This window comes from Rhinopithecus bieti, unplaced genomic scaffold (genome assembly GCF_001698545.2).
Source record: "Rhinopithecus bieti isolate Rb0 unplaced genomic scaffold, ASM169854v2 scaffold_5022, whole genome shotgun sequence".
In the NCBI taxonomy this organism is placed as follows: Eukaryota; Metazoa; Chordata; class Mammalia; order Primates; family Cercopithecidae; genus Rhinopithecus; species Rhinopithecus bieti.
The window spans coordinates 696,303-712,356 of NW_016804965.1; the positions used below are offsets into that span (position 1 = coordinate 696,303).

The 16,054-nt window shown below is 42.6% G+C and overlaps 1 protein-coding gene across 2 annotated transcripts in view; it reads left to right on the forward strand.

The window, feature by feature from the left end:
- Nucleotides 1–1,855: 1,855 nt before the first annotated feature.
- Nucleotides 1,856–16,054, forward strand: part of ARMC1 (armadillo repeat containing 1) — a 31,579-nt gene continuing 17,380 nt past the window's right edge. The window contains exons 1-2 of one of the 2 annotated variants that reach the window (XM_017870791.1): nt 1,856–2,072; nt 12,132–12,349. In XM_017870791.1, the coding sequence (XP_017726280.1) occupies nt 12,167–12,349 (183 nt within the window). In that variant the 5' untranslated portion in view covers nt 1,856–2,072; nt 12,132–12,166. Of the gene's footprint in view, nt 2,073–12,131; nt 12,350–16,054 lie in introns of those variants that run through there. The other variant, XM_017870792.1, reaches the window with a different exon arrangement.

The window sequence follows — 16,054 nt, forward strand, 5'->3', positions numbered from 1 at the left end:
GCGGGCGGATCACCTGAGGTCCGGAGTTCAAGGCCAGCCTGACCAAAATGAAGAAACCCCGTCTCTACTAAAAATACAAAAATTAGCCGGGTGTGGTGGCGCATGCCTGTAATCCGGGAGGCGGAGGTTGCGGTGAGCCGAGATCATGCCATTGTACTTCAGCCCGGGCAAGATGATGGAAACTCTCTCTAAAAAAAAAAAAAAAAAAAAAAAAAAAAAAAAAAAATAAGATGGTGTTGTCACCATGTGGCCAGGCAGTCTCGAAATCCCTGAACTGTCAAGTTATCCACGCACTTCGCCTCTCCAAAGTGCGATACAGACGTGAGCCACCACACCTGCCGTCCTAATATGTTAACATTAACAAAAATAGCAAGTTTAATTTCCTTTTTTTAAAGTTGTTTTTAATAACTATACTGAAGAAACTTACTCAACCAAATGGGTTATGTTTAACCTGGCTGTACCCTTTGGACTTTTTTTTTGTTTTTTGTTTTTTTTTTTGGCGACAGTCTCGCTCTGTTGCCCAGGCTGGAGCGCAGTGGCGCAATCTCGGCTCACTGCAACCTCAGCCTCTCAGGTTCAATTGATTCTCCTGCCTCAGCCTCCCAAGTAGCTGGGATTACAGGCGTCCGCAACGACGCCCGGTTAATTTTTTTTTTTTTTTTTTTTTTTTTGTAGAGACAGAGTTTCACCATGTTGGCCAGGCTGGTGTCGAAATCCTGACCTCAAGTGATCCACCCGCCTCGGCCTCCCAAAGTGCTAGGATTACACGCGTGAGCCACCGCGCCAGGCCTATTTGTTTTCTACTTAGCTTATTTGGCGCCTATTTTGAGTTCATTGGAAGCAAGAAGATAACCGAGAACAAGGGAACGGAAAGAAATCCAAGAAGCTGCTTGGTTTTTAAATTCACTTACGAAGTATAGGAGATACTAGCATTGAATACAATCTGGGATATTTATTGTTATTTACACTCTTTTCCTATTAGAGGCGTCTCACATTCCTTCTGACTTTAACACATGAGCTACGTGGCCGAATCAAACTGTTATAGAGCGAATCCAGAATCCGTTCATTGGGGTTATTGATTGCAAATGGATACATTATTCTCAAAGATCTGCCTGCGGGTTAAAAGTAGGTTTATATTTAGATAAATTAAAAAAAAAAATCTATGCCCAAAGAAAACAAAAACTTCAAGTGATTGCCATCCATAAAACAAGTATATAAATCCTTACTTTGATAAACTACATAGAAGATATTTTAAAATACGAATTTGAGAAGATTCTGATCATAAATTCCTTACCAAAAAAAAAAAAAAAAAGAAAACTTCTTCTCCAAAATAAATTACTACTTAAACGAAAACTGTACTTTGCGTCTTTCAAGCTGCTAGGGAGACAGTGGACACCAAGAAGAAATAAACGAAAATCCAAGGAATGCCTAATGTAGTGCTAACGTCCACAGTAAAACACAAAACAAAAAAAAATTATGAATTAAGACTCACAGAACCGAATAAAATATTAGGTATTGCCTTTATTAGAATTGCAAGAGTTGCTAAAGAAGAAATACTCAATTTGAATTACCGAATGCAGTACCGGTTAAGTCCTACCGGCCCCAGAAGGCTGGGAATTGAAGTTGTCAAAGTGCGACAGTTTCCCAGCCGGAATCAAATTTCTTCGGTTAGGGCTTGGTGGACGGCGAGTAGTTAGGGCCAATATAGTGTTCCTGGGTCCTCATTGGATCCGTTCCTCGAACACTTAGTGTATTTCCCTAAACCACCTATGAGCGCTTCACTCTAAAAAGACCTTCACTGATTGGATACTTTATCCTCACGTTGGACTCATTAGCAGCCAATAGAAGGGCAAAAGCGACAGAGGCGTCAGGTCACCTGGGAAGAGTCTGCAGAGCCTTTGCCCGCCGGCGCCTTGGCTCTTTGGGTTCCTGAGTTAGTCCAGTTTGTTTGCGATCGCGGCGGCCGGGGCTGCGAACCCAAGGGCTCGCTCCGCGCCGCCTGGGTCTCTACCTCATCCGTAGGTGTGGCCCTGATGGTGCGGCAGGCTCTGGACTCCTAAAGCTCTGGAGCGGTATGTGGGGTCCACGGGCGGCAGACAAAGCAGTGGAGCCGGGAAGGCCGCGGGAAGCGGCCCCTGCACCGAGGCAGCGAATCTGCCTGGGAGGGGCGCCCCGTCTGCCTCTTGTCAGATCCAGTAGTGCGTCCCAGTGAGGCGCTTTAGCACGCTCTACCTCCACGTGTCCCGTGAATCTGTTAGATTTGCTCACTTCTCTGTCCCCCTCACATCCGACTTTTACTAACCCCAGCATTATTGATGGGTGTCATCTCATTTTTTCATCTCCCCAGGTTATTCTTTGGTAACTCTGTTAGTTTTGTGCACCTGCATGTCTCCTAAGAGCGGAAAGACATAGTTGTGTTAGGCTTAATTCAAGAGAGACCAGTATTCCCATTTTTATATTTAAGACTGTATTTTGGGAGGGCGGGGGTAGGTACTCGTGAAGTTAGAAACTCCTTTGGTGATACTTAGTGCACTGAAGTGTTAGGGCGATGAAGAAGGTACCTCCAACACCTGGCGGGACAGATGTCCCCACATGAGCAAGTAATATTCTGGTTTGGTAGTTGCTGGTGTTTGATTTTACCATTTCGCGTTCTTACTTTAATCTGATAACCGCTGAGGATTGTTACGTGAGATAACTGAGGCTCTGAGAACTTAACGTCTCAAAGTTACAGTTAACTCTTCGAGTAAGGGGAAAGTCAGATTTAATCTCAACGCTTATGTTATTTTTATCAAAGCCCACCTAACTGAATAAGGATTTAGGTTAAACGTATTCCCTCTGCAGCTCTTAGCATGTGAGAATTAAATCTTTGAATTGAATGGTGAATCTTGACTGTACTGTACGAGACGGAAAAATCTTTCAGGCATCTGCCTAACTACAGGTGTCTCACATGTATCATCTAACTGCTTGCTTCTCAAAGTGTGACAAGTAGTATAGGCCTCACCTGGAAGCTTGTTGGAAATGCAGAATCTCAGACTCTCCCACCTACTGAATCAGTATTTGCTTTTTAACAGGAACCTTTAAGTTACCAGAGTGCTCATTAAAGGATGAGGAGTATTCTTTGTCATAGAATGATTTGTTTGTCCAAGTTGAACTAAACAAAAGAGAAAGTAAAGGTATAAAAAGTTTTTTCACATTTTCATCATTTGTTAGTGAGGCTATGGCCTTTATTTTTATTTTTATTTTTTTGAGACGGAGTATCGCTCTGTGGCTCAGGCTGGATCAGTGGCGCGATCTCGGTTCACTGCAACGTCTGCCTCCCGGGTTCAAGCGATTCTCCTGCCTCAACGTCTGGAGTAGCAGAGGCCTTGGCCTCCCGAAGTGCTGAGATTACAGGCGTGAGCCACGTGCCCGGCCTCTTGTAGAGTTTATTATTATTATTATTATTATTATTATTTTGAGACGGAATCTCGCTCTGTTGCCCAGGCTGGAGTGCAGTGCCGCAATCTCGGCTCACTGCAAGTTCCGCCCCCCGGTTTCACGCCGTTCTCCTGACCCAACCTCTCGAATAGCTGGGACTGCAGGCACCCGCCATCACGCCCGGCTAATTTTTTGTATTTTTAGTAGAGATGGGGTTTTACCGTGTGAGCCAGGATGGTCGCAATCTCCTGACCTCGTGATCCGCCCGTCTGGGCCTCCCAAATTTTAATATTTTGAGGTGAGCTGTGACTCTGGAGCTCCCAGGCTCAGGTGATCCTGCCACCTCAGCTTTTGTATTTTTAGTAGAGATGGGGTTTTGCCATGTTTCCCAGGCTGGTCTTGAACTCCTAGGCTCAAGAGATCCACCCCCTGGGCCTCCCGAAGTGCTTGGATTACCGGCCTGGGCCATGGCACCGGGCCATCTCACAGAGTTTTAGAGCTTAGCGTTTCATTCATATGTTCATAGCCATGTTTAAAAGAGATGCATTTATACACCAACATAAAGTTTTAGTGGCTCTTTGTTTTGGCAGCAGAAATTACGTGGTATGTTTATTAAAATGAGTATTGGGCTCTCTCTCCAAATACTCCTATTTAGGATGGGGATAGAGCCTAGGTCTTTGCATTTTAACAGTAATCCCAGTTTATTCTGTTCAGGTCCCCACTTCTTGGTGTTAGCATTTTAGATAAAACACAACTAGAGAAAAACTTATTTTCTTTTGAACTTAATGCAGTACTCATTGTAGAAGAAGATAGGAAGGTTTTTGTTTTTTTTTTTAAACTTACCTTATGGTTTATTGGTTACTATAAAATTGCTCAGGTCAGTATATTTCAGATTATTTAATAATTCTTCTCATGCCTGTAATCCCAGCACTTTGGGAGGCTAAGGTGGGTGGATCACCTGAAGTCAGGAATTTGAGACCAGCCTGACCAACGTGGCAAAACCCCCTCTCTACTAAAAAATATAAAAATTAGCTGGACGTGGTGGTGCATGCCTGTAGTCCCAGATACTTGGGAGGGTGAGGCATGAGAATAGCTTGAACCTGGGCAGCAGAGGTTACAGTGAGCTAGGATCATACCACTGTACTGCCTGGGTGACAGAGTGAGACTCTGTCTCGATTAAAAAAAAAAAGCAAAAAACCAATTCTTTTGGCCAGTGCAGTGGCTTATGCCTGTAATCCTAGCACTTTGGGAACCTGAGGTGCACAGATTGCTTGAGCCCAGGAGTTTGAGACCTGCCCAGGCAACACAGCGAAACCCTGTCTCTACAAAAAAATACAGAAATTAACTGGTTATGGTGGCATATGCCTATAGTCTCAGCTACTCGGGTGGCATATGCCTATAGTCTCAGCTACTCAGGAGACTGAGGTGGGAGGATAGCTTGAGCCTGGGAGGTGGAGGCTGCAGCTCACTCTGTCGAATCCCCAGGCTCAGGTGATCCTCCCACCTCAGTTTTGTATTTTAGTAGAGATGGGGTTTTGCCATGTTACCCAGACTGGTCTTGAACTTCTGGGCTCAAACGATCCACCCCACTGGCCCTCTCCCAAAGTGCTTGGATTACCAGCCTGAGCCATGGCACCTGGCCATCTTACAGAGTTTTAGAGCTTAGCGTTCTATTCATATGTTCATAGCCATGTTTGAAAGACATGCCTTTATACACCAGCATAAAGTTTTAGTGGCTCTGCCACTGCCATCCAGCCTGGGCAACAGAACGAGACCCTATCTCAAAATAAAATAATAATTATTTTGCACTTTGCCAAATTGGGCATATAGTGGGTAGGATAGACTGAATCCTGAAATATTCATTTAAAATCATTTTTTCCAACCTATGAAGATAGACTTTTTTTTTTTTTTAAGAGACAGGGTCTTGCTATGTTGGCCATGCTGTGGTAAAGTGGCTGTTCACAGGCAAGATCATAGCACACTGCAGCCTTGAACTCTGGCCTCAAGTAGTCGTCCTGCTTCAGCCTCCCGAGTGACTGCACCCAGCAAAGGCAGACGTTTTATCAAACAGCTTGAGTGTTTGTGTGAAGTTGATAAAATTAACACAGAAACATAATATGTATCTAATACATGAATTGGGGTTAGAGTTGTAACTTTTGTTTATCTGTTTTCAATTTCCTAACTGTTCTATTGCTATCTCATAAAATCTGCTTTGTGAACTCTGCAATCCACAGAAATATTGATCATTTAACAGAATTTAAGCAATGGCCAGGCACGGTGGCTCACGCCTGTAATCCCAACACTTTGGGAGGCCAAGGAGGGCAGATCACCTGAGGTCAGGAGTTCAAGACCAGCCTGGCCAATATGGCAAAACCCTGTCTCTACTAAAAATCAAAAATTAGCCAGGCATGGTGACAGGCACTTGTAGTCCCAGCTACTTGGGAGGCTGAGGCAGGAGAATCACTTGTACCTGAGAGGCGGAGGTTGCGATAAGCCAAAATTGTGCCATGCCCGTCCAGCCTGGGTGACAGTGAGACCCTGTCAAAAAAAAAAAAAAAAAAAAAAAATTCGAGCAATGTGGTAGTTAGAAATGGATGTCAGAGTGACTTGCTATCATCAAGAATATTAAAGTAAGAAAAATGAGTCTTAACTGTGAGGAGTTCTCTCCTGAAGTTTTACATAAAACCCTTGTAATTTGAGGGACAAATCACAGCTTCTGTCAGGTTTTCTTGCCTTCCTTTAAATGCCATGGGAAATGCAGTGACCACAGCTTCTGCCTCTGTTATACAGTAAACCCATGACATTGTCAGATTCAACCAAGCATGAATCAAAAATATTGTACAGTATTCTCAGGATTTGAAATCTGTGGATATAGAGCACCAGCTGCATTAGCTAAGGTCTTTGATGGATCCTGTGCAGATGCTGATTTGAGCCACTCCTTATCAGTGCTATTTGAAGATTGGAAGGTTTTTTTTGTTGTTGTTTATTTTATTTTATTTTATTTTATTTTATTTTATTTTATTTTATTTTTTTTGATGGAGTCTCACGCTGTTGCCCAGGTTGGAGTGCAATGGCGCTATCTCAGCTCACTGCAACCTCTGCCTCCCGGGTTCAAGCGATTCTCCTGCCTCAGCTTCCCAAATAGCTGAGATTACAGGCGCCTGTCACCATGCCCAGCTAATTTTTGTATTTTTAGTAGAGACAGAGTTTCACCATGCTGGCCAGGCTGGTTGCAAACTCCTGACCTCAGGTGATCGGCCCACCTTGGCCTCCCAAAGTGTTGGGATTACAGGCATGAGCCACTGCACCCTGCCAAAGATTGGAAGTTTTAGTTGTTTTGATTTTTGTTCATCCCAAAAGAAGAGTAAAACTATTTAACTTTTTTTCAGTATAGTTCCTACTGAATAGTTATCTAATGGCTCCTTGAATGAGAATGGAACTCTCCAGTTTCAAGGCCAGCATTGTATGCAAAAGGCCAACATTCAGAGTGTTTGGTTCTTTTTTCCCTGATTGATTGTAAAAAATTTTATTGTAAATTGGTAATTTATAGTTGTATATATTTATGGGGTACAAAATGATGTTATGATTCATGAATATAAAGTGGAGCAATTAAATCAAGCTAGTTAACATCTGTCACCTCATACTTATTTTTTATGGTGAGACCACTTGAAATTTACAACAATTCTTCTCTGTTTTGGTTTTGAGACGGAGTCTACCTTTATTGCCCAGGCTGGAGTGCAGTGGCACGATCTCGGCTCACTGCAACCTCCACCTCCCAAGTTCAAGCAGTTCTTTGGCCTCAGCCTCCTGAGTAGCTGGGATTCCAGGTTTACGCCACCACGCCCGATTAATTTTTGTATTTTTAGTAGAGATGACATTTCACCATATTGGTCAGGCTGGTCTCAAACTCCTGACTTCAGGTGATCCACTCACCTTGTCCTCCCAAAGTGCTGGCATTACAGGCATAAGTCATCATAGCCTTTTTAAAACCTGGAATACACTATTTTGTTTTGTTTTTTTTTTTTTTTTTTTTTTGAGACGGAGTCTCACTCTGTTGCCCAGGCTGGAGTACAGTGGTACGATCTTGGCTCACTGTAACTTCTGTCTCCCAGATTTAAGCGATTCTCCTGCTTCAGCCTCCCGAGTAGCAGGGATTACGGGCGCCCGCCACCACATCCAGCTAATTTTTGTACTTTTAGTAGAGACGGAGTTTCACCATGTTGGTCAGGCTGGTCTTGACCTCCTGACCTTATGATCCGCCTGCCTCAGTCTCCCAAAGTGCTGGGATTACAGGCATGAGCCACCGCGCCCATCCAGAATACAGTATTATTAACTATATTCACCATGTTGTGCAATAGATGTCAAAAAACCCTCACTTATTCCTACTACAACTTTGTATCCTTTGATCGTCATCTCCTCATTTTGCCTATCCCCCAGCCTCTTAGCACCATTCTATTCTCTGCTGCTGAGTTGTGTTGTTTTAGTTTCAACAGTTAAGCAACAACATGCAGCATTTCTCTTTCTGTGCCTACTTTAGTTCATTTAGTACTTCATTTAATGTTCTCCAGTTCTGTCCATGTTGTCATAAGTGACAGAATTTCCTTCTTTTTGAAGGCTAAATAGTATTCCATTGTGTCATTGTGTATGTACATCACATTTTCTTTCTTTTTTTTTTTTTTGAGTTAGAGTCTCGTCCTGTCACCCAGGCTGTAGTGCAATGGCGCGATCTCAGCTCACTGCAACCTCCGCTTCCCTGGTTCAATCAGTTCTCCCTGCCTCAGCCTCCTGAGTAGCTGGGATTACAGGCGCCCACCACTATGTTCAGCTATTTTTGTATTTTTAGTAGAGACGGGGTTTCACCATGTTGACCAGGGTGGTCTCAAACTCCTGACCTTATGATCTGCTTGCCTTGGCCTCCCAAAGTGCTGGGATTACAGGCGTGAGCCACTGCGCCCAGCCAGTGTACCACATTTTCTTTACCCATTCATCTGTTGATGGATACTCATGTTGATTCCATAACTTGGCTGCTGTGAATGTTGCTGTAATAAACATGGGAGGGCAGACATCTATTAGACAAATTGATTTCCAGTCTTGTGGGTAAATACCCAGAAGTGGGATTGCTGGATTGTGTATCTGGTTCTTTAGCTCTGACTTGCCTCTTGGGTCTTTATGCCAATGATTGGTTCTGCAGGTTCTATTTTGGAAAGAATTTGTGCTAGTAACAGCACTTAAAGCTTATGGGTGGCCGGGCACCATGGCTCACACCTGTGATCCAAGCACTTTGGGAGGCCAAGGTGGGTGAATCACCTGAGGTCAGGAGTTTGAGACCAGCCTGACCAACGTGGTGAAACCCTGTCTGTACTAAAAATATAAAAATTACCCAGGCATAGTGGCGTGCACCTGTAATCCCAGCTACTCAGGAGGCTGAGGCAGGAGAATCGCTTGAACCCGGGAGGCCGAGGTTGCAGTGAACCGAGATTGTGCCACTGCACTCCTTCTAGCCTGGGTAATGGAGTAAGACTGTCTCAAAAGAAAAAAAAGAAGAAAAAAAAAAAAAGCTTATGGGTAAGCTGGTTGGTAAATGGGGATATTCAGGATGCTGATAATATGATAATAGAGACACCTAAGAGGCAAAATGCTGTCAAATCCCTTAGTTGTATTGCTGTGTGTTCAGTGTGTGGCTTTTTCTTGTGTCTTGATTTTTAAAAAATTGCAGTAGTACCTATTTTCCTTTTGAGAAAATTACTTGCCAAATACTGTCCTACTGAAGCCGTCTTTTCTCTGAGTTTTTTATTTTTGCATCTGCTCGGCTCACTGTAACCTCCGCTTCCCTGGTTCAATCAGTTCTCCCTGCCTCAGCCTCCTGAGTTGCTGGGATTACAGGCGCCCGCCACCATGCTCAGCTGCTTTTTGTATTTTTAGTAGAGACAGGGTTTCACCATGTTGACCAGGCTGGTCTCAAACTCCTGACCTGCAAATTAAAATTATTAGTGTATTTTAACACTAAATATATTTTTTGGCCATGTGGTATGAGTTAAGGATCTTAGCAGTGGTTTTAAAATTGCTAAGAAGTTATTCCAATGCCATTTATTGAATAATCTTACTATTTTTTATTGATTTTTGACATGATATAACTTTATTGAGCATTTATTGTGTGCCAGGCACTAGTATGTATGGTGTTTATGTGTATTGTCATTTCATCTGGAGAGTAACGCTATTTGGTAGCTGCTATAATTGACCCCATTTTAGAGATGAAGAAACTGAGACAAGAGTTTAAGGGATTTTCCTAAAATCACAAAGTTACCCAGTGATGGGGCCTGGGTCTGACTCAGTTGATCCTTCTTCCTTATATCAAATGCATAAATAACTTTCTGGGAGGAAGTATCTTTATCTCTCCACTTTCCCCCAGTTAGCACTATTGCTTATAGCTTTGTGTATTTCAATACATGGTAAGGCCAGTTTTGCCTTATTACCTTTTTCCTTCAGATAACTTCAGTAATCTTTGTGGACTTACAGAATAATCTTGTCCCTGTTGCCCTGACAGTTGGCATTGTTACTGATGTTAACATTAAACTCATTAATTTATGGAAAGTATTTACACTTTTACATTCTTACTAATAAGGAATATACTATGTAAGTTAATTGAAGTTACTATTTTTAATTTGCTGCATATATGAAGATCATTTCTTGACTTTTTGATTCTTCATATGTCCAGCATGTTGCATTTTCTACAATACCCTGTTTACTTTTATGGGAAAAAGATATGCTGACTTTATTTATTTTTTTGAGACAAGAGTCTCGCTCTGTTGCCCAGGCTGGAGTGCAGTGGTGCAATCTTGGCTCACTGCCTCCTGGGTTCCAGCTGTTCTCCTATCTCAGGCTTCTGAGTTGCTGGGACTACAGGCGCATGCCACCACTTCTGGCTAATTGTTGTGTTTCTACTAGAGATGAACCTACACCATCTTGGCTAATCTGGTCTATTTATTTGTTTTTTTTTAGAGACGGAGTCTTGCCATGTCGCCCAGGCTGGAGTGCAGTGGTGCAATCTCGGCTCACTGCAACCTCTGCCTCCCGGATTCAAGTGATTCCCCTGCCTCAGCCTCCTGAGTGGCTGGGATTACAGGCGCATGTCACCACGCCTGGCTAATTTTTGTATTTTTAGTAGAGACAGGGTTTCACCGTGTTGACCAGGCTGGTCTGAAACTCCTGACCTCAGGTGATCCACCCACCTCGGCCTCCCAAAGTGCTGGGATTACAGGCGTGAGCCACTGTGCCCAGCCGATATGCTGAATTTTTTTTTTTTTTTGAGACAGAGTTTTGCTCCTGCAATGGCGTGATCTCGGCTCATTGCAACCTCTCCCTCCTGTGTTCAATCAATTCTCCTGCCTCAGCCTCCCGAGTAGCTAGGATTACAGGCGCGTGCCACCACGCCCAGCTCATTTTGTATTTTTAATAGAGATGGGGTTTCACCATGTCAGCCAGGCTGATCTCGAACTCCTGACCTCAGGAGATCTGCCTGCCTCAGCCTTCCAAAGTGCTGGGATTACAGGCATGAGCTACTGTGCCCGGCCGAAATGCTCATTTTAAAACGAAAGTATGAGGCATGAGGCCAGACACTGTGGCTCATGCCTGTAATCCCAGCATTTTGGGAGGCTGAGGTGGGCAGATCATTTGAGGTCAGGAGTTTGAGACCAGCCTAACCAACATGGTGAAACCTAGTCTCTACTAAAAATACAAAAAAAAAAAGCCAGGCATGGTGGTCTGTGTACGTAATCCTAGCTACTTAGGAGGCTGAGGCAGGAGAATTGCTTGAACCGGGAGGCAGAGATGGTAGTGAGCTGAGGTTGCGCCACTGCACTCCAGCCCGTGTGATAGAATGAGACTCTGTCTCAGAAAAAAACAAACAACGAAAACGAAGTATGCAAAGTGGCAAGACTGCTGACGAGTTTAGGAAATAATAAGTAATATTTTAGGCCAGTTCTATGCTAACTAGATTTTGTTATGTGGGGCAAATTATTGAACTTCTCTATGACTGTCTCCTCATCTGGCAAGTGAATTACGTCAAATTCTGTTTCATTCTTCCCTATTCTTTTCTGTTAGGCAGTAGAATATGGCATAATCAGATGAACAGATGTGTTTAGATTCAGTCTAGATTCACTGTGATCTTTCACACTACTGGCCTGAGCCACAGGCTAAATACCTTTCCTGTCTTCTTGATTTACAGACTTCTGCCTCTGTTTTCCAAGGGCATTTTATTCTTTGTAGACAGAGTATGCTAGGTTTTTGTTCATTGATGAATAAGCAAGCTATAAGCTAGCCACTCTTCCCTCAGGCACTAGTTTTAGGGGTAGAAATAGTCTAGAGGAAAAAAAGCACTGGCAATGTTAACAGTTTTAGAAGGATAGCAAAGGTTACAAGCTTGAACTATAGAGATCTTTATTGTGACTTTATTGTTAAAATATGTATGCTAAAAAGTAATTTGTGGGAATATAGAGGTTAACATATGTTCTTTAAATATTGCGCACCCAAGTTTTTTCAGTCATCTTATGTTCATTTTACTTTTCTCAAACTGTAGAGTTGCTGATTTCTAAGTTTTTGTGTGATTTATTTGTAGTTACCTGATTCTTTCTAAACGTGTTGTAATCCTGGTTATTTCACAAGTGCCATAATATACCTCAGCAACCTGGAACTAATTCTGCAAACCTTTTCTACAGAATTTAAGATTTTATTCGTGTGCATGGCATAGAAGATGAATTCTTCCACCTCCACCATGAGTGAAGAGCCTGATGCTCTATCGGTAGTTAACCAGTTACGGGATCTAGCAGCAGATCCATTAAACAGAAGAGCCATCGTCCAGGATCAGGGATGTCTGCCTGGCCTTATTTTATTTATGGACCATCCCAACCCTCCAGTCGTCCACTCTGCTTTGCTTGTAAGTTACCTTTAGTAATTTCAATCTCTGTTTTATTTTTGCAATTAAGGAGAGAATTTGGAAAAAGTGCTAGATGACATGGTAAAAAAACTGAAAGCAATTAATAGTTTGTATTTATGTATGTACAAACATATGTATGTGTGGTCTGTTTACACCAGTAGTAACATGCTACATTGTTTTTATTCTTTTGTTTGTTTGTTTTTTTGAGACAGAGTCTCCCTGTGTCATCCAGGCCTGGAGTACAATGTGGCAGGATCTTAGTTCACTGCAGTCTCCCCCTCCTGGATTTAAACCATCCTCCCCCACCTCAGCCTCCTGAGTAGCTGGGATGATAGGCACATACCACCATGCCAGGCAAATTTTTGATATTTTTGTAGAGATAGGATTTCGCTATGTTGGCCAGGCTGGTCTCAAACTCCTGGGCTCAAGTGATCCTTTCACTTTTACCTTCCAAAATGTTGGGATTACAGCTGTGAGTCACCATGCCTGGCCCTATTTTTATTCTTTAATACAAACTGTCGCATACTCCATGCATGGAATGTTCTACCACTTCCTTTCCATTTAACAGTCTTGAGGATTGGATCATATCATACACATAGACACCCAAAGAGGCACTTATTTTGTTTTTATTTTATAACAGCTTTTTAAGATGTAAGCACACAGCATCATACAATTCACTCATTTAAAGTATACAATTAAGTAGTGCTAGTATATTCAGAGTTGTGTCACCATCACCACAACTTTTTATTTTTATTTATTTTTTGTAACTACTTTTTTTTTTTTTTTAAGTAGTGATAGGATGTAGCTGTGTTAACTAGGCTGGTCTCAAACTCCTGGCCTCAAGTGATTCTTCTACCTTGACCTCTCAAACTGCTTAGATTACAGATGTGAGCCACTGTGCCTGGCCCACCACAACTTTTTACCTATTGCTTCCCAGACCCCCCAACTCCCTATCCCTAAGCAAACTATTAATCTACTTTTTGTATGTTTATATTTGTCTATTCTGGCAAAAATGCCTATGTATTTTGCATATAAGTAGGGCCAAGTATGGTGGCTCACGCCTGTAATCCCAGCACTTTGGGAGGCCGAGGTGGGTGGATCACCTGAGGTCAGGAGTTCGACACTAGCTTGGCCAACGTGGTGAAACCCCGTCTCTAAAAATACAAAAAAATTAGCCGGGCGTGGTGGTGGGTGCCTGAAATCCCAGCTACTCAGGAGGCTGAGGCAGGAGAATCCCTTGAATCCAGGAGGCAGAGGTTGCAGTGAGCCAAGATTGTGCCGTTGCACTCCAGCCTGGGCAACAAGAGCGAAACTCCATTAAAAAAAAAAAGTTGTTAAAATTAATGTTATGGGAAATTAATATTACTTAAATTTTATCTATTGTCCTTTACTTAAGGACTCATGATAAATTCCCCATTTAGTCTAATTTCATAAGTTTGTATGGAAGGCATATAGGCTTTTCCTTTTGGAAAAGTTTTTCTATTTTGCCTTTACAGAATGAAGTTTAGCAGTCAAAAAAAGACATTGGTATAAGAGAACAGTAGTAACAAATGGGAAAATGGCACAGCCCCAGTCTGGTTTCTATTTCAATAAGAAATGCAATAAGGATGAGAAGAAAGAGAGGGTTGGTCTATAGATAGGGACTTGGGGCTAAAGGAAGTCTTTTTTTTTTTTTTTTTTTTTAATAGACTAGAACATGTCTAAATTCAGAGGGCAAGGGCTACTAGAATGGGAGAGGTTTGAGGGGAAGGCTCTCATAATTGCAGAAAATAGGAAAGATTTGCTAATGATAAAGTTGTTCAGCAGTGTTGAGGGGCTGATTAGTTTGGTAATACTGAATCAGTATGGTTCAGGCCTGCTGTAGGCTCGGAGAGCCAAGTAGTTGGATTTGCGCAGAGTTGTTACTTGGCCAGGTTAAGTTGGGCAGAATGATTGTGCAAGGGAGTTTAGGGTCTTGGCAGGATTGTTTGAAATGATATACAGTAGGTACTAGGCTGAATAAGGAAGGGAAGTATAAAGTCATGGAGGGACTGAACTAAGGAGAAGGATCAATGGGTGAAAGTTCCCAAGATGCTGAAGAAAAGATTTTTTTGTTGTTGTCTTTTCTGTTTTTGAGACAGAGTTTTGCTCTTGCCGCCCAGGCTGGAAAGCAATGGTGTGATCTTGGCTCACTGCAACCTCTGCCTCCTGGGTTCAAGCGATTCTTCTCCCTCAGCCGTCTGAATAACTAGAATTACAGACCCGCACCATCACACGTGGCTAATTTTTATTTTTAGTAGAGACGGTTTTTCACCATGTTGGCCAAGCTAGTCTCGAACTCATGACCTCAGGCAATCTGCCCGTCCTGGCCTCTCAAAGTGTTGAGATTATAGGTGTGAGCCACCACGCCTGGCCATCAGGTGTGTTGTTTTGTTTTTATGATTTCATTTTTTTGTCACTGTTAGCTTATTAGTGTACACTTTTGTTTTTATTTTATTTAGTGGTTGCTGTAGGTTTTACAATATGCATCTTTAACTTATGACAGCCTACCTGTAAATGAATCCTACCCTTAACATGTAGTGTAAGAATCACACAAGAGTATATTTCCATTTCTTCCTCCCATCTTTTGTGCTATTTTTGTCATACATTTTACTTCTACATATGTTTAAAACCTACAGTGTATATATTTTGCTTTAAACAGTCAATTATCTTTTAAAGAGATTAAAATTTAAAAATGTCTTTTTTTTTTGAGATGGAGTCTTACTCTGTCGCCCAGGCTGGAGTGCATTGGCACAATCGCAGCTCACTGCAACCTCTGCTTCCCAGGTTCAAGTGATTCTTCTGCCTCAGCCTCCCTAGCAGCTGAGATTACAGGTGCACATAGCATGCCTGGCTAATTTTTGTACTTTTAGTAGAGACGGGGTTTTGCCATGTTGGCCAGGCTGGTCTTGACTCCTGAGCTCATGTGATCTGCCCGCCTCAGCTTCCCAAAGTACTGGGATTACAGGTGTGAGCCACCATGCCTAGCAAAAAAAGGTCTTTTATATTTACCTTCATTTCTATGTTTCTGGTGTTCTTTATTCCCCAACATAGATTCATTTTTATTGTTTGGGTTTTGTGTTTGTTTTTGTTTTGAAACAGGGTCTCAGCTGGGTGTGGTGACTCATGCCTGTAATCCCAGCACTTTGGGAGGTGGAGGCGGGTGGATCACCTAAGGTCAGGAGTTGGAGATCAGCCTGATCAACATGGCGAAAACCCATCTCCACTAAAAATACAAAAATTAGCCAAGCGTGGCGGCCGGCGCCTATAATCCCAGCAGGAGGCTAAGGCAAGAAAATCCCTTGGACCTGGGGGGCGGAGGTTGTGGTAGGTCGAGTTTGTGCCACTTCACTCCAGCCTGGGTGAAAGAACAAAAACCCCATCACACACACAAAAAAAAAGAAAAAAAAGATTTTGCTGTATTGTTTTCTGGCATGTATGGTTTCTAATAAGAAAACTGCCGTAATTCTTGTTCTTCTCTTATATAATGCCTTTTTCTGGCTTCTTCTGGAACTTTATTAGTGATTTTCAGCAAATAATTACGATGTCTTTGATATGGATGGTGGTTTTTTTTTGAGATGCAGTCTTGCTCTGTCACCCAGGCTGGAGTGCAGTGGTGCCATCTCGATTCACTGCAACCTCCGCCTCCTGGGTTCAAGCCATTCTTCTGCCTCAGCCTCCCGAGTC